Genomic DNA, 21603 nt, shown 5'->3' on the forward strand with positions numbered 1-21603 from the left:
GGGAGGCCTCAGAGGCACAAAAGAGAAAGAACCAGACTAGTCAGTCCAAGGTGATGGGCTTTAAGGTGGCAACCAACTCCTTACATCAAGGCTCGCCGACTGCTCTCCTCGGGGACTGCCTTTCCGCACCTTTCGGTGACAGCACGCGGCAGCGAGCCCACGAGCCCCTTCCAAAGGGCGGCAAAGGCCTTGGGTTCCCCTGTCGGGCAGAGAAACCCCCCTGAAATCAGGGAGGAGCACTCCATCTCAACTGCCGGCATCTCCGCAGGAGACGTGCCGACGGCTCCTTTACCACAGGAGCATCCAGTCTGGGGAGAGGCTGGTTAACGCCGCACGCGTTAGCCCTGCCGCTCGCTCACGTTCACAAACTCTGCCCTCCCGTTTCCACCCCACGCTTCTTCCAGCAAAGCCACGCTGAGGGGAGCATCGCTTGACGCTCAGGCGGCAGGCTGCTGGCTGGCCATAGTCGGGAGGAGTTTGTTATGACTTGAATTTAAAACCCTGTCCTATTATGAAAGATCCACCCAGTACATTTAGAATTACGAACGCATAGGCCAGCTATGCCTTATAGGTCCTAAAGGTATACATGTACTTTTTCCCATGTCTTGATCTGATACCATGCCAAAGGTGACACACAGCATCCCTGGAATACAGCCAGCTTTTGGGCAAAGAAAGGAGCCAGGCGTTTTTCGGCTTACTAAGCAATACGAATGAGTATTTTAGCCAAGAGCACTAGGGCAAATCTCCTACAAAAACAGCACCGCATCCTCAAACGCTTGCGTGAGGCACAGGAGAGACTGGTTTGAAGGCTGTTATGCAAAAACCCTCCCCTCTCCCTTCCCCAGGGTGAGTTTCCCGGCGCTCCCCTTCCAACACCCATGCCGGAGAGGCTAACCGCGCCGGCTGGGAGCTGCCGCCCCCCGAAACGGTGACCCAGCCCATCCCAGTAACACGCTTAGCCCCGTACCGGGCTCTATTCCCCGCGACCTGCGAGGCTCAAACCCGTTTTACAGCGCTTGCCCCTAGAGATGGGCGGAACCCACCGAATGCCGCAACTACACACCGACGCAAGCGGGACCCTTACAAGCCGCGCCCGCGGTTCCCACGGCTCGGGCGCCCCTCATCTTCCCCGCGGGCCGGGTCCGGGCCCGGGTCCGGGCCCGGGTCCGGGTCCGGGTCCGGGTCCGGGTCCGGGGCCAGGGCCAGGGCAACCACCACACCGTGTCCCCCCCCCCCCGGCCGTACCCCCGCGGTACTTACCGCCAGCCGCCGCCGCCGCTGCGCGCCGCGCTCCACCCGGCGCCGAGCACCAGGGCGCCCCCCCTCGCCCCGCGCCGGCCGCTCCGTTCGAAAGGACCAATCAGCGCCCGCGGGGCGGGGCCGCGCCCTCCGCCGTCTCTTTCCCGCCGCGGTTGCCCGGGTTGTGTGGAGAGGAGCCGCCCGCCCGGCTTCCCTCAGGGACGTCCCCTCGGGGGGACACCGACCGCTCTGGAAAGCCGTTCTGCTTCCCTGGGGCAGCGCTGGGGTGGTGGGAGCAGGGTGCTGGGAGGACGGGGAAGGGCGGGGGGGGGAACGGCTGCCCACCGAGGGGGCTCACGGGCCGAAGAGAGGCCTTTTGGCAGGAGGGCGAAGAGCCTTTCCCCGGCTGGGCCGCGGTTGGGAGGAGAAGCGCCCTGGGCGCACCGGTGTCCCAGTCCTGTCTGGTTTCACCTTGCTGGGAGCGGACCCCGGGCAGAAGGAAAGCACCCAGCCTGCCCTGCAGCCCCTCGTGGCGTCGGGGAGCCCACCCCAGCCCACCCCAGCCCGACCACCTTGCCTGTCCCGGGGACGGTGGCGGTGGTCTTCGAGAGCCGCCGAGCACCAGCAAGGTCGTAAAGCGAAATAACCTGGGATGCGCTTCCACAGAGTATAGATACTGTATAGTTTTTACTTCGAAATAATAACGCAAATGAAGTTACGCGTCTGTATCACGAGGAGGGGTGGTGTGTGCGTGTGGCTGTTCTCCATTATGTAATTTTTCGCCTTCTGAAGAAACATCTTGGTCGTCTTACGTGAACGCGTTTCACAGTTGAACAGCAAATGGCTGTGGCGGTGCGACCATCTCAGCTGGTTTATTACCGTAAATATCTGGAATACATTCCTTCACGGAGGCCAAGCAGGAAAACGCTGCAATGAAAAAGTACGAATGGAAACCTGCATTTCCCCATTTGTTCAAGAGGAACTGTAACTGCAATCAGCTTTGTTGCAGCAGGAATTAACAGGGTTCCTCTGAGGAGCGGGTGGACTCTTTCTGATCAGAGAATATAAATACAGAGAAAGTTATACTCGTGTGTGAAGATTGGATAGCTATACGATATTCTGTGTATAGTGAATAAAATGACTTTTATGAACCCATGGCATGTTCCTATAAAAATGCAGTAAAGAAAATTTAATGTACTGTGGGATATTTTTCTATGAAAATAAATGCTATGTGGTCCTTTAAAAAGATATTTCTCCCAAAATAAAATAAAAAGTATCCATCACTGCACATCCCAGATCTCACAGAGAAGAGGTGTGAATTTGTGATCATTCACTCTCCATGACATCAGCATCTCTGCGTGATGATGGTTAAATGTCCGTAATTCTGTAAGACGGCCCAGAAGACATGCAAAGTGTTGAGGGTTATCTGGGTGGTGAAGTTTGCAGATTTTTTGTAGAATATCCAGCAGGGGTTCTTGAAGCCTTTCCACGGACTCTCTGTCCTTTATGTATTGTCGATCTGGTTATGGTTTTAAAGGAAAAGAAGTAATTAGCAATATACAAAGTAAATATTTACACTGATAAATGATTATAAAAATATTCAAATATTTACACTGGGCACTGATGTTCACACCTACCAAGAATATTTATTTTCAAATTAAGAGGGAATAAAAATGCTTAACATTGTGTTTTTGGTTTGGGATTTTCATGTAAGCTTCCCACGTCTAGCTAGGGAAAACTTTCAACTTTTTAAAAAACTGAAGAGTTTTAACTTGGAAATGTTTCTCTGGGTTTGTATCATCATCTCCCAGTGCAGTTCTGCACCTGAGTACATCCTGCGATGCATTGCAACAACTGAGCAGCATGGCACGAGTACCTGGAGGTGTAATACAACTGGGGAATTTGGCCAGTAGAGAAGAGCGTACATGCAGGTCACCAGGAAGAAATCAAACATCTTTACCCTCAGATGAAATTTCTTTGTTAGAAAATACTTGTCCTTTTATTCTGTTCATATGGAAGTACGTGTTTGGGTGTTTGGAGAAGGAGGAAAAGAGGAGGATGGGGTTTTTTGTCACTGAAATTTTTGGTGTAAAAAAATTTCCTGAGCCACACTGACTCAAAGAGCAATGGAATTGCTTCACCTTCCCACCTTCCATGAAACCTGATTTGGAAACCTCAGTGTCTGTCTTTTGTCCTGAAGCATCAGGCTTCTCCCATTCCTATGATAGTCCATTTGTTTGAGGTGCCATACGATTTCTCCGTATTTTGTTAGGTAGAGCTGGTTAGTTTTGTGTTGTCAAAGAATTAGTTTTTACAGCAAAGCTCAGCTCTCAGGGCTGAGATGCTATTGTGCTGATCCTTCTGAAAGGGCAGTTTCCAACACTTCATAGTTGAGAGGGCAACTTGCTGCTTACTGTCCTTCTGCTCTTGACAGCTGGTGTTTGTTCAATAAAGGCTGAAAACTTTCATTCCCATTCTCTATTCTAAGTTACAGGGTTTCCCAGTTTCCCTCTAAAAAATGTGACATTCCACAACTGTCTGTAGTGATGTGCGTGTAACCACATCTGGGATTTTCTGAAGAAGCCTGTCATGCTGAGCAGTGAAGACACACCAGTAATTTTTTTAAGCAGGGTATTTAGGCATTTTTTTTCCTTGTATGCAAAACCAGATAGTGTAGCAGGACATTTGGAGTTTGGATTTTTGTGCTTGTTTTCTGGTTTAACAACTGAATATAAAGCATGTATGCTCACTTACTCTTTGTAGAATGTAAGTTTTTACAAGTCTTTGGTCACACTCCTCACACTTTCTTTCCAAAACCACTAATATTGAATTCTGGATTAGAAGTTACCTGGAGACAGGATAACTATGGCTGTGAGCAGCGCGTATTCTTCCTGTGTCATCTTCAGCTCCCCAATGCTTTTATAAAAATTAAACATGGGAGTTATGAATTCATCTGAGATACCTGTGAGAGAAAAAAGAGTTACAATATTTTTAAATTATTGAAATAATTTTATTATTGCCACAGAGCAGTTATTCAGGATTTGAAGCCTTTACTGTCGTGGTGGGTGAAGTGTACTACACAAATCAGGCCTGATCCAAGACAATTAGTTACAAAAGTGCAAGCACATCCTTGTTTTCCAGATCAGAGTAGAAACAGGCAAGTGCTGGCAATTTCTTTTCGCACGGTTTCAAAGTCTTTCTTTCAAGCAATTCCTTTTTGTCTACAGGTTTGTCCGTCTAGCTCTTCAGGACAAGTCTCATACGTGTTTTTCTCACTGTCTGCTGATATTCTAGCTGTCTTCTGTTTCCAGGATGCAGTTTGCGAAACAGTCCCCACGTTCCCTATCTTTACATTAGTTATATGGAAACCTCTCAGGATGTGTGGTTTAATTCTAGCCCAACTCTACTCTGCAGCCAACTGCCTTGGGCAGTTACTTTGGTTGTCTCCATAAAGAGACTTAATTGCTCCCTTTGTGTAGCCTGAAACTTTAGCTAGGTCTAGGACTACCTGTAGTCCAAGATCAACTTGCTTGCAACTACTACTACCTTAAAGCACAAACTAGTGTATTATAAAGTACAGAGCCATAAACAATTAAAATCCACCCCAATTTTAGGATGGGATCATGCGATTCTCTCGCCATCAGCAAAACCCTTTGGGGTTACTGAACTGGGGCACGCCGATGGGGCTTCCTCTTACTGACTTTGTCATCAGGTCACAATGTTCTTACTTAGCCTTAAATTACAGATGTACTCCATTCTGCTTTTTGGTGTAAAAGAGAAGTAGGTCCTGTGACATCAAATTTTATTTATTATTTTTTTTTTTACATGGTGTGTGAGTCACTCAGAGCAGCCACTAGACTGTTGACAACGGCTGCTTGCAGCTCTGAAGCGGTGGCATTGACGAGGTGTAGACATCCTAAGTAATGGCTCTGCAGCAAGAGCCTTTTGGACTTCCTTGGCCGAAAGGATGGAAATCTCTGTTCCCACAGAGGAGGGCCATAGGATTTCTTGTCATTTTCCTCTTAATTTTGAGCTGTTCTGGGAGAAGCCTTTATAACCGCATGAAATAATGCGGTTTTGGGTGTTGTATACAAGACGAAGCTGAAGTCCAGGACTGGTGAGGTTTGGAGTGCCTCCAATAGGGGAAATGCAAAATGAAATTCAGCAGGTGGAACTCAAAGAAAGGAAACATGAAGTCACTTGACTTAACTACAAAACAGTCACATTTTGCTGTGACAGTGAGAACTTACTTCAATCGGTGGAATAGTTTTGTGTCCCAACAGTGAAAGTATGGTCTTGCAGGGCGTGGTTTATTTTGTGGCTGAATGATGTGTTTAAACATGTGACATGAGCAAGCTATGTTCACTTCAGATTACAAGCCACAAATCTTGTTTTTTGTAACAAGTTCAATAAATACTATTGAGAAGAGTCTGTGTCAAGTAAGCAGATATATACGATGTGGGTCAGCTCGTCCTGTGAAAGTTAGTAACACAGCTGGTGCTTTATACAGAGCAAACAATAGTCATAGCATCTAATGTTCTGTGAGGTTTATGTCGTTAGTCATGAGCGTTAACTATTTAAAATTTTGAACACTTGTTATTGCTAACTGTTGGGGAACCGCCTGTCTCTCTTGTGCAGTTTTAAGTACCAAAGTGACTTACAATATGACATACGTAAGGACACATACATATGACACACCAAAGCCTTAAAGTTCACGTGAATCTGGAAACAGGGAAAAAAAAAAGCCTAGCTGAGCCCTAAAGCAGAGCAAACGAATTCCTTTCGCGGAAGTGAATAGCTCAGCAATGACATGAGAAAAGTCCAAGACAAGCTGGATATTTTTAGAAGTCTCTGTGCAAGGTATCACGCCGCTGGGCACGATCGTCTTGGCAGCGGACAGGAAATGGGAGGAAGTGGGCTGTGACTAAGATTCCCATCATTTGTTTCTCATATTCATAATTTGATTTTTTTTTCTCTTTTTGGGGGGGTCAGGTTAGTTTTCAGCTGGATGAATTCATTGTTTTGCTGACCACAAAGCTCCTCGAGTCCTACTGTCAATACAGCAGAAGTGGGGTGAAAATGATGCTGGTGAACAGGGTGTGAAATAACTAATTCAGGTCCTCACTGGTCCAGGCACTGTATAAGCGTGCAGTAAAACAATCCTTGCCCCAGAAAGCTTATAATCTAACATTAAGAAACTAAAGCATGGGTGGGTGAAAATGAGTATGGATGTGGAAGCAAATGAAATTACGGCAGAGAGCTTCTCTGCATTACTGTACTCCAAACAGAGAAATCAAACAGAAGAGGTGAATGGGAGTAAAAAGGGATGTTTCAGCAATGCAACTGATTTACTGCTTTCACTAAAGAGAACAGAACTTTGAAATCTTTAAAAATATCTATGTCACAAGACAATTATGAATGAAACCATGCAAAATGAGCAATTTCGAGAATAGGATAATGGAATTTTTTTCTTGGGTACTAGTTTTGCCCTTACTCCATCTGTGCTGGAGTTTCCCTGTTATTTCATCATCCTGTACGCACATTACACAAACCGCTCTGCCATCACAAGAGGGGGCTGTTTTCTAATGTGATTGAAAACGCTTCAGTTTGGATTTAATAAGCTCCACCAGAAAGCAAAAAAGCAGGAAACAGATGTTTATAGTTCTGCTTTTTTTTTTTCTTATCTATCATACAAGATGTTGTCACTTCAATTCAGGTTATCAGAAAAAGAATTAAAGGCGATTTGGTGCTCATAACTGGAAAGGCTAGAGGAGAAACGAATTATATGACTTTTCAAATGTCATTGTTACAAATCGCACTCCAAAAGTGAAAAAAATCAAATAGATAAAGTTATGTTTCTGGCCTCACTAAGAACAGAAAAGTTAGCTCTGTCTAACCCTCCTTATTTGGATCAGACAAGAGCCCTGCACACTACCGTGTCAGACAGGCAGAGCTTCCCGGTCCGTGTTGATGGTGCCTCCTCTGTAACTTTTTTTCAAGAAGGTTTCAAAAGCTTTGTTTCATGCAGCATTATGGCAACAAGAACATGCCCCTCCTTCATGTTGCACTGAGCATCATTCTGAATTACACAGATTTCTACCTAACCACCAGCCCAACTCTTACCATCTACAGAAGATACTGCAATTCATTTGATTGATTTCGCGACGTTAACGCGTGACTGGCTGTAAACCCCAGCGTAGTCAATGGGAAACACTAGCTTTACTGCATACGGCCTTGCGGCATTAGCCTGGAGCAGATTTAAACCCATGAGCATTATTCATTCAGCACCCCTTACTTCTTGCACAATTTCATTCCTATCTGTAGCTTAAGACACAGCATTGTTTTAGACCTTGCCTTTTTTAGGGTTTTGTTCCTATGATTTCTCTCTGAAGGTAAGATGACTGTTGCTTTCATAAGGTTTGCAGTGTCAGGCCATAAATAATCATCCAGTTAATGTAATCCTGGAATAGATGTTTTTACTGTGATATCGAGTCAGTATTGCTAGCTTTTTGAGACTATTCTCTCTCCTCTTTTGGCTGTTCAGTAAAACTGAATAGATTAATCTATTGCAAGAAGAAAGCTTGAGAGTAAGTACTAATTAACCGTAACTGGCACTGTGTGATTAATATGGATAGAGAGATCTTTTTTTCTTGATAAACACAGAGGTGCCAGTGGATATGAAACCAGGGGTATATTAGTAGCTGTTTTATGAAAATAAAATATATTAATTACTTGCAAAATTACATCTTATCTTTCACAGTGTTTCATTTACTAGAACTGCTTTCCACGCTGCTTATGAGCTCTCTCTTCTAAGCTACTTAAATGCATCAGTGGCCGTTTAAACACTGACCAAATTCACCAAAAAGGGGAAAATCTAGCCAGTAGAGAAGATAGACCAGATCATGTGCATGTGACATCTCCTCTGTCATCATCTTGTAGGGATTAAATGGCCAACTTAAATGAGAGGTTAGCACGTGCCAGGGAGAACTCACGATCAGGATAGCAAAAACCCATCTTCTCAAAAGCAATCAATAGGATCACTGTGAAGCCATCATTGCAAGCGAGCAAAGAAACCTTAGTTAAAAAAAAAACAAACAACAAAAACCAAACAACAAACAAACCAAACCTGCAAGGAGGATGCGAATGACATTGCCACATAGCATCCTTTGGCAGTGGCCTGAGTGCCTGCAGTCAGGAGAGGAGTGCGGTCTGGCACGCAGCAGCAGCATCTGCACTGCCTTGAGCTAGTCTTCATAGGTCGAGCCTAAATAAGTTTTTGGCCTGGAGAAGCACACTTATGCAGAAGAAAAGAGATTGGGTCCCCTGACATCTGTTCTTCTTTTCATGGGTATAAATTAACTCTGTAGATACGATTTAAACACTTTTAGCAACTTCATTTGTAATTGAGGAACATGGCACTGGCTAACTCGGTGTGGTAGATTGTGCAGGACTGTATACGAACAGAAAAGCTCTTTCCTATACTCTGCAATTTAAAGTGGTCCTAATTTCTAAATGTTTTGGGCAGTGTGCCATTTTTGGGTTGAGTCACAGGATGGTAAGTGTCTCCTTCCACATGGATGCACATGACCATTGGGAGGGTTAGACATTTTGGACTTGGCAGTGAAGATCATTTCATTTGGTTTCTCTGCACGAACCCCAGCACAATGGGGTTTTGAAGCGCCACCATTACTCAGTACTAATAATCAAATAATAAAAGCCAAAGGCAACGGAAGTGATTAGGTATCCATTATCCTGCTGCCAAATTTTGCCTTTGGTTGCAGGAGTCTCTTGTCCAAATCAGTGGGAACTTTGTATCCCACGTTCAAGGGCAGAAGGTGGCCTCTTGCCAATGCTTTGAAATTGTGGCTATTTCTTTTTTTTTCCTTGGATCCCACTGTACTTCAGCACCTGTAACCCATCCAGGAAGACAACAGTACATTTCACAATGTCAGGTGTCCTGCTGCCAAGTGAAAATTTGGGTCCGGATTCTTCCATTTCTGTCCAGATCAGATAGTATCTTATTCCCCAATACTGCAATTTGTAGAACTGCTCTGCAGAATAAAATGATGACATAAAAATCTGTGTCTCTTCATGACCGCAGAAAGCCGGTATCCTTAGGAAAACAAGCTATAAATGCTCACTGAGAAAACATTCAGTATCTCAGCACTGGTTTTGAAAAATATTGTACTGCTCAATAATGGGGAGAATTTGCTTTCAAAACAACAGAAAGAAACTAAGCATTAAATTACTAGGATGTCAGCCTCTCACAGAATGAGTCAGTCAGTCAGTCACAACGTGGTGTATGCGTAGTGAAGCATCAAATAGGATGAGTAAGTGGCACAAGCTCTCATTAACATTAAATAAAATATCTGTATTCTCATTAAGTCTCAATATTAGAGTGAGTAGGAGAGGATTTCAGTCTCAGGAGCAGCTAATGAAAGAATTTCCATAGCACCTTATGGAGAAAGACCATCAGGACACAAAGACAGACAGTCACTGAGATGCACCAGGACTTGAGCAATATGCTCAAGCAAAGAAATAATACACCTCATCAGCATGAGAATAAAAATGAAAGCTGCTAATGCTCAAAGGTCATCACCACCAGATCTCTGGCTTCTTTATCAGAAAAAAAAAAAAAAATCCATTCCATACAATCAGACTGGGGAAGGCATAAATATTAATAGATGAGAGCCGCTTCAAAGTGGACATGGTGGCAGGTGACAGAAGTCTGGACAGCTTGTGACTTTTAGGCAGGACCCCCACTGCCCTCCCTGATTTTATGGATACAGACGTCAAGGCTTGACAATAGGACTTGTGACATTCAGACATTTGTCTGCACATAAAAATATGTGGACAGAAGTTCTGACTAACAGCAATAATTTATGGCCGATGGCCTGACAGTGTTTAGGACCTCACTGGGAGCCATGAATAATCCTGATGCTGCTTCTTCATTCATTACCTATAAATTTCATTTCTAAACTCTCACTCAACTATCACTGCATTTCCTCTGCTGCTCTCTATTGTCCTTGCAGGGTGTTTCAGTTAGTCTTTTTTTTCAGTGAAGTGTACGTAAAAAAAAAAAAAGTCCCTATCTCCAAATTTATGTGTTATTCTCTTGGGTTTTCTTCTTTGACTTGGGTTTAAACTCTTCTGGCCAGTCTTATCTCTTGGACCAGTCTATAATGGCCAGCTGCCACTTTTAGTAGGATTTGTCCTTACTGGTTAAGGCTGGAAGAGGCTGCTTAAGTTTCTACCTTAATATCACATTTGGTACAGGCTATTATTCAACTTAGAGCCCTGGTGTTGAGTCCTATGACGTGCAGGTGTGTGAACTGCATATGTAATATTTTTGAAAGCTGTATGGGTAAGCAATGATAACAGAAGAATTTGGTTGTCTGTCTTTCATTTTGTTTAAACTCAGGATACCTGAAAACGACCAGGATTTAAACCACAAAAATAAGCTGTTTCAGTATCAGATATTTTTAAACAACTGGAAATTATTCAATTTGCCTAAATGTGTCATTCTGGAATTTATCCTAAACTAAGACAAAATATGCAGAAAAATTGCACCAATGCGGGCTCTTAAAGTCAAAACAAAAAAACTCTGGTAGCTTGTGTGACTATGAACAGGATTCCTATGAAAATTCAGTGAACACTAAGAAATGCACCTGGGAAGCATAAGAGAGTCAAACCTACCTACTAAAAATCCTCCCTCTTATAAACCAATTAGTTTGTATTTTTGGTGCAAAGGAAGTGATGCCACTAAGTGACAGGCAGTTACCAGTACTGAAAACATAGGCAGAGGGGCATTTAAAAAACACATTTAAGCCTTTTTGTGCAAGGGACATTGTCAGGTTGACAGATATGCTCTAGCATGCAGCAATGTCAGCCCCAAATGAGAGACACTGGAAATTTTGAGTCACTTCTAGGTCTGTGCAGTAGCACTAACAGTTAAATAGCATCGGTAGCAGCAGTTAAGTTAACACTGCTACAAATGCAAAGGTTTAGAAGCCACTTTTGTTGTTTACTGTCACAGCCCCTTTAAGTGCAGCCAAGGAAAATGTTTTTAAGTAGGCTTGAATTTGCACAGAGTAGAGAAATAAAATACATGGAAAAGGGTATTTTGTCCTGTATTCTGGCTATTAATGGAAGGAAAGAATGCAGCCAACAGCAAGTAAGCTGGATAATACATTATTCACCTGTAATATAGGGAGGGAGAAATTCTAGCAGCAGTATTTCCTCTTATGTCCCCAACTTGATCCTAGCTTGAGGGAAGATGTTTTAGAGAGCCTTTTCCAAGAGCAATAAGACATGTATGTGTATATATACACACACTAAAAAAGTTACTGTGTTTCATTTCTTGGGAACTATTCAGCCCAGGTTTTGTTCTGATCCAGAACTCATTTTTAATTTACCTTGGGGGTTTTCCCCACACCCAGAAAAGAAGAACTGCAGGAAATCTTCCTCTGGAATAAATAATACCACATTTGAAATCGTTACTTGTCTTCAAATTTTCTTCTACACAAAATGCTATTTTTTTAACCTGCTTCATGACAGGTAAATAATATTACTGCGGGATAAAATGTCATATTCCAGCTAGTCATGTTACGATATGAAATGCTATTTTTAAGTCTAGTACAAAATTGCAAAAAATAATATTGCACCTCATCTGGACTCAATCCTTGCAGAGAATTAACAGGCTATTTTAAAATTATGAGTAGGGAAAAAATTATTGGTATGACATAATGGCTTATGTAATGTTCTGGATCAAAGTATTTCCTGCGTCTATTTTTTATGAACAGTTGACACCTCGGACAAGAAGGTTGATACTCACGCCATAGATCAGAGGAGAGAAGCTTTCAGTAATCATGTATTCATATGGATTCATTTCTCTAAGACCTATTTTTATCAAAAATTTTGGTTATAATCCAATAGAAAAACCTCTTAATGAAGACATTTGGATCCATGACAACTCATTACAGTTTCCAGGAAATATCTCTGGCCTTCTTGGCATACTTCTCTGCCTGCAGAACCTGGACCAGAAGCCATTCATATCACTCTGGAAGTCACCATTTCCAGTCCATCAAACAATAGCCTCTTATAATAAATCAAAATGGAAGAAATACAAAAAACTACAAAATATAAACCCAGAAATGAGTGTGCTAAGCCAAACTAACTATATACTTTCAGCAAGTGAGTTATTCTCAAGTTTCCTAACTCCTTTTCAGGGTTTCAAATATATAAGTATTGGCCTAATTTTGCATACAGCAGTAGTACCTTCAAGTTACTGATTTTAAGAGTTTCAGAACTGAGTTCAAGCCCATTTCTATGACTAGTATTGAGGTTAAATGGCCTCCTGTCTTTTCTCCTTCTGACGATTAAAAAGGAAGCCAGAAGCCAGAAGCCATAGACAGACTCTGATTCAGAATTGTTGTTACATTTGAATTTTGAATGATAGGGAGCTGAGGGTTGGATAAAGTTTGCTGGTCAATACAAAAAAAGGCAAAACCTTCAGTATTGCATCAGTGGAGCACAAAGAACACGTAACAATGCAAAACATGACTTTGCTTGCTTTAAGGAACAAACAATATCCAGCTCTCTTTGGCTTTTTGTAATTATTAAGACTTATGTCCAGAACCAGTAGAATTGATCATAGCCACTTAGCCTTTGATGGACATTAAGAAGCAGAAAACATACTGAAAACATGCTGTGTTTACAGTTCTTCTATGCACCTTGTGCAGTGTGATTCAATTTTACCAAAGTGACCCTATGAATAGGTGGTTCCCTTCAGTCATCTCCAGTAATATCCTAAAATCTTTTTTTCTTTCCTTCTTGTAGTGATTGCCTTTGAAGGCATAAATATTGATATTTTATGTGAATAATTTGAAATGGTGCTATTTCTTCTTCATCATTCTTTCGTGCTTATCATTGGAGACTTGCACTGGCTTTATTTGATATAGGGTTATTCATCGTACTTGCAATGTTTTTATAAATAAACCTTTACCTTATGACCTTTAGACTCAAGGCCGAGTTAGATTTGTTCTAGTTAATATAAAGAACAACATTCAGATAAACCTGTTTCAGTGCTAATAAACAATTTTACTAGCTTTCCAAGGGCAAACTACTGACACAGAAGTGCAATGGTGTGGTTTGCTGTTTCTTTGTTAAACAAGATACTTACCACTATTGCGAATTCTTTCTTCTAAAAGGACAGTATGTCCTGTAGGAAGTTTCCTACTGAAGATCTCGGCTGAACGGAGGAACATGGCTTCTACTGCTGAGCCCTTCAGCAAAGCAATCTGGTCTTCGTGATCAAGGGTTTGGAAGCCTGGGGAGACATTAGGTGTAAGTGAGGCAGCAACAGAAAAATCCCCACTACTTTCATGTCCTGAAGTTCTTGCACATGAGGTGTTACACATGTGTGTAACCTTGATGTTGATGTCAGTAGGGTTGCCAAGCGCTGTGGAAACTGAAATCCAGATTCCAGAAAATGACACAGATTTGGACCTCGCTGAAGTTTATGAGAATTAGACTTGTGTTTCAGTGCTCATGCTACTTTAAGAGGAACACGATAAGCAAAATCTAGTGGCGTAGTGTAACCAACAGTGGGGGTTTTTCTCTAGCCTGATGCTGCTCCCCAACATCTTCTGCCATGTTTCCACCAGAGCTCTCTGTATGACTCTCCCACTGTCATGCTGCTTTCAGCCCTTTCCATGCTCTGATGGCAAAAATCAGCATTTGAAGCATCAAATTTTAAATCTTGCCTTTGGACTAATATACTATTTTATATAAAGGCTTCCAGCTGTGTTTTAAATATGCGTTTCTCTTTCTGGAGGGGAAAGGCTCTAAAACCCACTGAAGAAACAAGAAGAAATTTGGTAACTTGTGTGACTACACAGCTGCTCCTCTAAAGAAGATTGGGGAGCTGAAGATCCTGGGAAACTCTCTTCATATTTGCCAATGCAGGTACCCACCTTATACCCACCCCCTGATTCTGTGAGGAAGCATGGAAGAAGATAAAGTGGAGAATGAAACAAAAAGGTGACAAATCCTGCCAGATGTACTCTAAGTCAACACTGAAGATAGTAGATTATTCAGTTACAAAGCTTCTCCCTTCTTCATTTCCTGCGAGCCAGTATCCCAGTTAGCACAAAAAAATATAGTTACAGCTGCAGTGCTAGGCTTTGAAGCAAGCCTGTAACACACAGAGGAAAGGTCAATATGGTGGGAGTACCAGGAAAATAATGTTTTCATACAGCTAAGTGTTACAATGCACCTTCCTTAATTACAAGGAGCCTGTACCATGCCCAGTGTTCACTCTTGAGGTAACATCAACTTGGGAGTTAAAAAAATACTAATGATAAACTCAGGTTTTCAGTGCTTGTCCATAACACGCCATGCAAGGGACCACGCGTGCCACTAACTAGGGAAAGTTCTTGTTTAGGACTCACAATTCAGGGGATGCCGTGACCTAGAGGCTTTGCTAGAAAGGCAGCAAAGCCAGTGAAGCAGAGTCTGGCAAGCATTAGTGGTAATTTAGAGGCAGACTATTTGGCATTGCAGTGATATATGAAAATAAAATCTCCCTAGAGACACAAGCCATTCTCTGAGCATTCTGTCTGTCAACAGGTAAAGAGTGCCGTATCTCAGAGTGACAGAGTTGGAATTGTTCAACCTGCTATTCCGCCGAGCACAAAGCTCCTTTTCTTTAGACAGTATCTGAAGAATGCATATGTGTCAGGGGAGGAAGCATTTTTATATAGTCTTCAAAATATATACAACAATCACCAAATGGCAGCTGAAAGGCATGTAAATTTTGCAATAACAAAATTTGCCCCAACACAGTGGATATACCTGGTAGTTTTTTAGTGAATTCCACAAGAACCTGCACATGACTGGTAGCCATTTCTGTTAAAATCAGAAAATTTCCTTCAGCACTGAATTCCTCGTGTAACTGTTGAAAATCAAACCAAACAAAATCTGTTAATATTCATTGTCACTTCACATTTAAGTGCATAAAATACAAGAATCATTAGGCTGGATCAAGCAAGAGGTCCATCTAACACTGTAATTTGTCTCCAATGATAGTCAAAACCAGGTATTTTGGAAGGCGAATGTAAAAAGTAAAAGAAGTAGCCATCGTCCTTTCCTCTGAAACGTGTCTCACTTTCAGTGTCATCTCTAGCAAGCAATGATTTAGGCACTGCCTGAGCTAGAAGTTCTGTGTGTACCATAATATTTAAGCAAAAGCCTTGTTATACGTGAATTTGTCTATTTTTTTTTTGTAATATATTTTTGGTTTTGACCTCCTCAACCTCCCATGGAAATAAGTTGCACGAGTTAGTTATGGGTTATTCAACTCTCACCCTGCAAGTGTCTTCCTTTTAGTTTTCAAAGTTGATGCCTTAGGAAATAATTTTCTACAGTGGTTTTGGGTTGGTTTTGTTTTGTTTTTGTTTTTGTTTTTAAGATTGAACATGACAGTTTTGTAAAAAAATAGATCTCTCTCAAGCTCTTTTTTCCTCTTCTCCCTGTTTCCCAATGTTTTTCCACTCTACCATGAAAACTGGGAGCTCTTAAAGGGAAAATGGAATTTCTAGAAGGTAGAGAGGAAAAGGAAAGAAGAGGGGATGAAAAAAAATCCAAACCTGGAAAATGTTGGGAATTTGGGTTCAAAAAAATGAAATATTTTTAAGCTTCCAGGCTGGTGTCTTTATAGAAAGGAAGCTTGCAAGTTGAACTCAAATCACTGCCTGTACTGACAATGCAAATAACAAAGCTCCAATCAGCAAAGGTTAGATTTGAGCATAAAAGTGTATTTCCAGAGTTGAAAGCTTTTTCTTAACATTTAAGTTTGATAAACAAAAATGTGGTCTAACTGTGGACTGAATGGGAGAGATTCTGCCACGCGTGCAGCATGTTTTAACTGTAAGCGTTTACCCATAGTTTGCTCTACCACATACTACACCTACTTAGGCTGAGTACAAGTATTTTCTGCTGTGTAATCCTCAGCTTCATTACCCACACCTCAAAAATGACTTCATCAGTGTACTTACTAGTTTTTTTGACACCTCCTGTGGTATTTGTTGTTTGCTGTATGAATCCATGATGTAATCAAGAAGGTTCTGCTGTTCTGGGGTAAATTCTACTTTCTCCTATACTGGCAAAAAAAAAAGCCCATCATGAAATGCAATCATAGAAATGATCTAGCTTCTCTTGCTTTAGGCAAAAACTATACATCTATTTCTCACACTTGGAGACCAAGCAGACAAGAGGTTTGCTTGTCACTGAGATTTCTATAGAAGTGTACAGAAGAGAGATGTATAATGCTTCCAAACTGCATGAGTTTGTGTGGTTTATTATTAGAAATAAGGAAAAGTTTAGCAAATAACTAGGTATGCTCAAACTTAATACCACACCTCATTGTATATGATATATACCTGACATATGTATCACAGAAAAAATACTTTATGGATTTTCTAGATGCTTTATTGAGTTTTGACTAAAAATATCAGAGCTACTTCTATACTCAAGGTATTTCCTTGACTTGGTGGGCGTTGGAGTTTTAATTAATACAGACAGCTCCGGAGAGTTTGCAAGTACTCTATATTCACTGTACTAGCCACATTTAGCTCAAACATCACCACTACTGTACAAACTACTACAAGAATTTTCTTACCCTATATATTTTAGTTGTAGAGGTCACTTGTTTCATGTCATGGCCTTCGTTATCTTCATTGACTGTCTGATCTGGGGGCTGTTTCACATTTTTCCGTAGCCTTTTTGACTTGCATTGTATTTCTGTTAACAGACCTAGAACACATAATACAACGGGTGGCAATTGGATTTATATATGTCTCAGGCACTGATTAGGTACATAGACATGCCCATGAATGCCCTTTACACTAACAAACCCACTTACCCGTGCAGATTGTTTCCTGAACGTGTCGTTATCTTTGGATGCGAGTCTAATGAGACATACTAAGTACACACTCATGAGTAGTCTAGCCCAACGGGAGCCCGTCCGCAGAGCAAAGCCGTTGGTTCTGGTGACCCGGCACCCACACAGCGTGCATGTCAGGGGTCCTGCTTTGGACCAGCTTGAATCTGGTCCCACAGACAGAAAACCCGTTAGTGACGGGAGTGCGCTGAAGTGCGTCTTTGGTTTCGTTTCATCCAAAAGAAAACCCCTTTGGTTTCGTTTCATCCAAAAGAAAACCCCTTCATGTGCTCCAAGACACGAACCAAAGCGCAAGAAATGGGAACAATTGGAAGACTGTCATCAAAAGCGTGCTCCTCCCCGTCCCATCCAAAACGGTAATCAAGGTGCAGCTGCTCTTACACAAAGGGCACTGGATGTTTTCAATAATCTTTAAGCGATATTATGGCTGTAGTGCAAAATCTTTGCACAGAAAGCCCACTCAGAAGAGAGGACGCCAGGGCTTTAGCCATTACAGTGTCACTGTAGAGACAGACCAACAGCTGAAAATGTAGGCTCAGAAGTAACTCAGGCTGGCAAATGTACCTTTAAAATGTATTTATTTAAAATGTTACCGGGTTGGTCTTGCTATTTTGTATTTCATTGTATTAGAGGACTGAATAAAGCCCCGGTTTTACTACAGAGTTTCACTTGCCCTCATGAAAGGATTTTTGCATTTGTGGGGGTTTTTTTGTTCTAGACTACATTTCAGTACCTTGAACCACGGAGCTTCCTTGCGTGGATGTCATAAAAACTAGCCATCTGCTTGTGCTAACAAAAGAAAGGGACAATAGGTACCCTACACAACCTGTGGAACACAGCCAGAAAGCACAAATGAAAAAGTAAACAGCTAAGTATTCATCTAAAAATAAACCTATCAGCACAGGGTTTTTTTCTTTCTTTCTTTCTTTGGTGGTTTTTTTTTTTTTTTTTGAGCTTTTCTCAAGTATCCTTCCCATTCTTCACTGTCAAAAACGCAGAGCAGGAAAAGAGGCTCATTCAGTGAGTATATGATGGTGGAGGAAGATACCATGAAAACAGTGAATTTCGGTGTGAATGTTTTTAATTTCCTGTTTAAGCACTATATAAAATAACCTACCTGAACTGCTGAGAGAAGAGGAAATTTACATGATTAAAATAAGACCTGCAAATAATACCTTGAAAGGGAGGAATAGGAACGATGGAGATAATAATTGGTATCGAGCCATGTAATTTGTGCTGCCGCACGGCATCATAGATTTCTTTTTCTAAATTATTCAGTGCCTCCTTTGGTGGTGTTAATGGGCTTGTGCTGTTTTCTACCAGCTGAGGATCTGGTCTACTACCTTCCTAGGGAAAATTTGGTTTACATTTGCCTTAGGCAGTAAGAGAGATTTTTCTCATGCTTCCTGCTACTGAGTAGTACCTTGATATCCTATTCTGGCTCCGCTTAAGTTAGCTGGAAAACTCATGTGAGAGACAGGACTTTACTTTTTACCTCAGAGATAGCTAGGTTTCAATGGGTATTAAATGGTTATTGCCTTCCAGGAAGAGTGGCAGAACCTGGGTCTTCTACCCTGGGTAGATAAGGGTCTTCTTATCTACCTAATATCTAGGTAGATATTTCACCCAAGAAACTTGCAGTTTATATCAAAATGACAGCAAATAACTGAAATTGATGGTTAGTAATTTTGATCTGTCTGTGGTTTGTGTATAAAGGGCAGGTGTAGGACTGTTGAGTAGCCGTGCCATAAATATTTATAAGACTTTACCTCCTTGTTCAGAGGGGAAGAAAGAATCCACAGAGCTTGCAATTACAATCCTACAAAATGAGTAAGTGAAACAAAGTTCAAGGTACCCTTTTATTTCCTAGTCTTTTTTTTTTTTTTTTTTATCCTCCAAATAAATGCTCTATACTACTAGAAGCTTCATGTTTTACTGTCCTGGATTGCCTTGAACTAAAAGCAATTATACAGCACACTCGTACTTAAAAGCCATTAAATACTACCTTGCCAAACATCCTCATTGCAGTGCATTAGAGCGTGCTTATGGTTAAGTCATGAGCAACACAAGATACCCACTGTTTCCATTGCAGAGAGAGAGTCAGATGGCAGTTGCACTCGCTGGCTTTTATTTCACATATGCCAGTTTGTGAAAATGATAGGCCAGTTTAAAAGTTTCATGTGGGCCCCGTCAGTATTATTTACGCTGACCTGGTTTTTTTTTTTTTGGTGATGGGTTTTTTTGTTGTTGTACTGAGTCACTCGGGCTATTTTGAACCCTCAAAATTTTGGAACAATGGATCTGGGATCAGCACCACAGGGGAGTTCTTTTCCTCCAACACTTAGGGACACATTGAGTGCTGTCATCGCAGTGGTGGTGTCTGCTCATATATTTACATATTGCACGAGAATATGTCATATCTCAGGATCTTTGTAGCCTGTTCAATTTGCAGAATGAAAGATTAATTACATTATGCTGGCAATGCATTCCAAATATTGATGGAGCTTATTGTTTCTCACAAAACCAACAGTTAATATAGCATCCTCTGATCAGATTGAGGGATAGAAGTATATTAAAAATTCCAAGTAGATTAATTTCCTGTATGAACCTAAATTGGTTTCACACATACGGGTATGTTAAAACGATTGGAGCCATCAAGAAAAATAAATTGTAGCCCTGTTCATGGAAGGCAGAAGAGCAGATGTTTACAGAGTTTTTTCAGGAGCAAGCTTGCAAAAATAATGGATTGGCCAACATTTGACTCAAAATGGAGTTTTAAACATGTTTAAAATTGCACTCCAATATCCCTGTTGTTCTAAGTTATCCGATGTGAGGCTCAATAAAGTTTATAAGCTCTCAGTCTGAATAGAATATTCTCTTTAATATGAAACATTATTAAAGTCCATCAGTTTCATTTCTGGAGATGGTTCTACCTATGTGCCTATACGCAAGGCAGGAAAATCTATAACGCCACAAGAAGAGTTATTGAGACTATAACAGAGGGCAAGCCCTTAGCAGGCTTTGCCTGATTGCTGCGTGAGGTCTGGGAATATACACTTGGCGAGTCTGCAGAAACTTCCTGCTAGTGGCGGTCCTTTTCTTTTCTTGAAAATGGCATTGTCTGAATGCCAAAATTTGGACTTGGCTAGCAAGAACTTGACAAGGAGAGCCCCAGAAAGAGTAGCAAAGGGAAGCGCCAGGACTTTCCTGCGCTGGCTTCCACAACACTGTGAACTCCTCGCTCCTGGGGAGTCTCCTGGGGACTCGCGTCCCCTGACTGCTTTTCCTTCCCGCTCCAGCCGACTACTGGCTGTCGTCTAGTGCAGGACAGCCCTTCCTTCACCGTTTGCTCAGCTCTTACACCCTTGTGTCCCTGACCACTAACTAAATCCCATTGCTTAGCAGTGCATTTGTCTTTTCCAACAGGATTTGATGCACAGGCATGGCATCATCTTTAATGCGCCTTCCACCTGCCAGATGACATCTTTTATAGCTTTATTATTATTAAAACCAGCCTAATTAAACAAATACAGTATTTGACGCACACTCTGACTATATAATGCAAATACCTGTATACATACATTCAGCCAACATGCCCATTTGCTTGCATTTCCTTAGACGGCACTCCTGGCATTTTCTCCTCATGTACATGTCCATCTCGCAGTTGCCTCCATTTTTACACTTGTATACTGCGTTTTTTGTGATGCTTCTTCTGAAGAACCCTGCACAACACAGCAGTGGCATAGGTAAAAGAAAACACTCAAAGCAGCAATGTAATCAAGTTGAAGAGCACCTGGGTTTTCTGAATGACACACGTTCTGCTGCACCGTGAGTTTCTTTCAGTGCCTGCATGACTATATTCTCGATATTTGTATTGACAACAGTATCAAAGTCATATAATTTAACAAATTAACATGATAAATCACAGGCCCAATCATTAGATATTAGCCCAAAGTAAGGTCCCGGCACTATGAATGTTGGGAAAAACCAGAGCCAAACCTGAAACCTGCCAGGAGCAGGTTGAGCACCAGCACTAGAGCTGTAGGGTGGTACCATACAAATAGCCAGTGAAAAAAATACGAGTCTTTTAAGTCTCTTGAGGTACAGGATGCACAGACAGAGGGTTGAATAACTCACCACCGTTCCCTCAGCTCCTGGGAGCTGTGGAAGCTCCACATACTGGTCTGCTTGCCCATCCCCAGGTTTAATAAGGAAGCTGCATCGTGTCTGCCTATTGTACGTGTGGCCTCTTCCCCTGTTTACAAGATACTCCAGGCTCATTTGCTAAATATTATCCACCTGATGAGTTAAGCAGTCACCTCATTTCACCTGCACAGGCAGCTCTACTGGTATCCTCACTGGATTCACTCCAAAATTGCACAGTGGTAACTGCAAACAGCAAC

The 21603-nt window shown here is 41.9% G+C and overlaps 1 protein-coding gene across 6 annotated transcripts in view; it reads right to left on the reverse strand.

Annotated features, from left to right (window-relative positions):
* Positions 1-2194: 2194 nt before the first annotated feature.
* Positions 2195-21603, reverse strand: part of NR1H4 (nuclear receptor subfamily 1 group H member 4) — a 41818-nt gene continuing 22409 nt past the window's right edge. For 3 of the 6 annotated variants that reach the window (XM_052774678.1, XM_052774679.1, XM_052774677.1), the window contains 7 exons: positions 20770-20922; positions 16919-17052; positions 16296-16394; positions 15094-15193; positions 13421-13567; positions 4088-4201; positions 2195-2758 (listed from right to left, as the gene is read on the reverse strand). In XM_052774678.1, coding sequence (XP_052630638.1) covers positions 2520-2758; positions 4088-4201; positions 13421-13567; positions 15094-15193; positions 16296-16394; positions 16919-17052; positions 20770-20922 — 986 coding nt within the window. In that variant the 3' untranslated portion in view covers positions 2195-2519. The other 3 variants (XM_052774681.1, XM_052774682.1, XM_052774683.1) reach the window with 3 other exon arrangements.

Source organism: Harpia harpyja, chromosome 23, assembly GCF_026419915.1.
Source record: "Harpia harpyja isolate bHarHar1 chromosome 23, bHarHar1 primary haplotype, whole genome shotgun sequence".
Taxonomy (NCBI): domain Eukaryota; kingdom Metazoa; phylum Chordata; class Aves; order Accipitriformes; family Accipitridae; genus Harpia; species Harpia harpyja.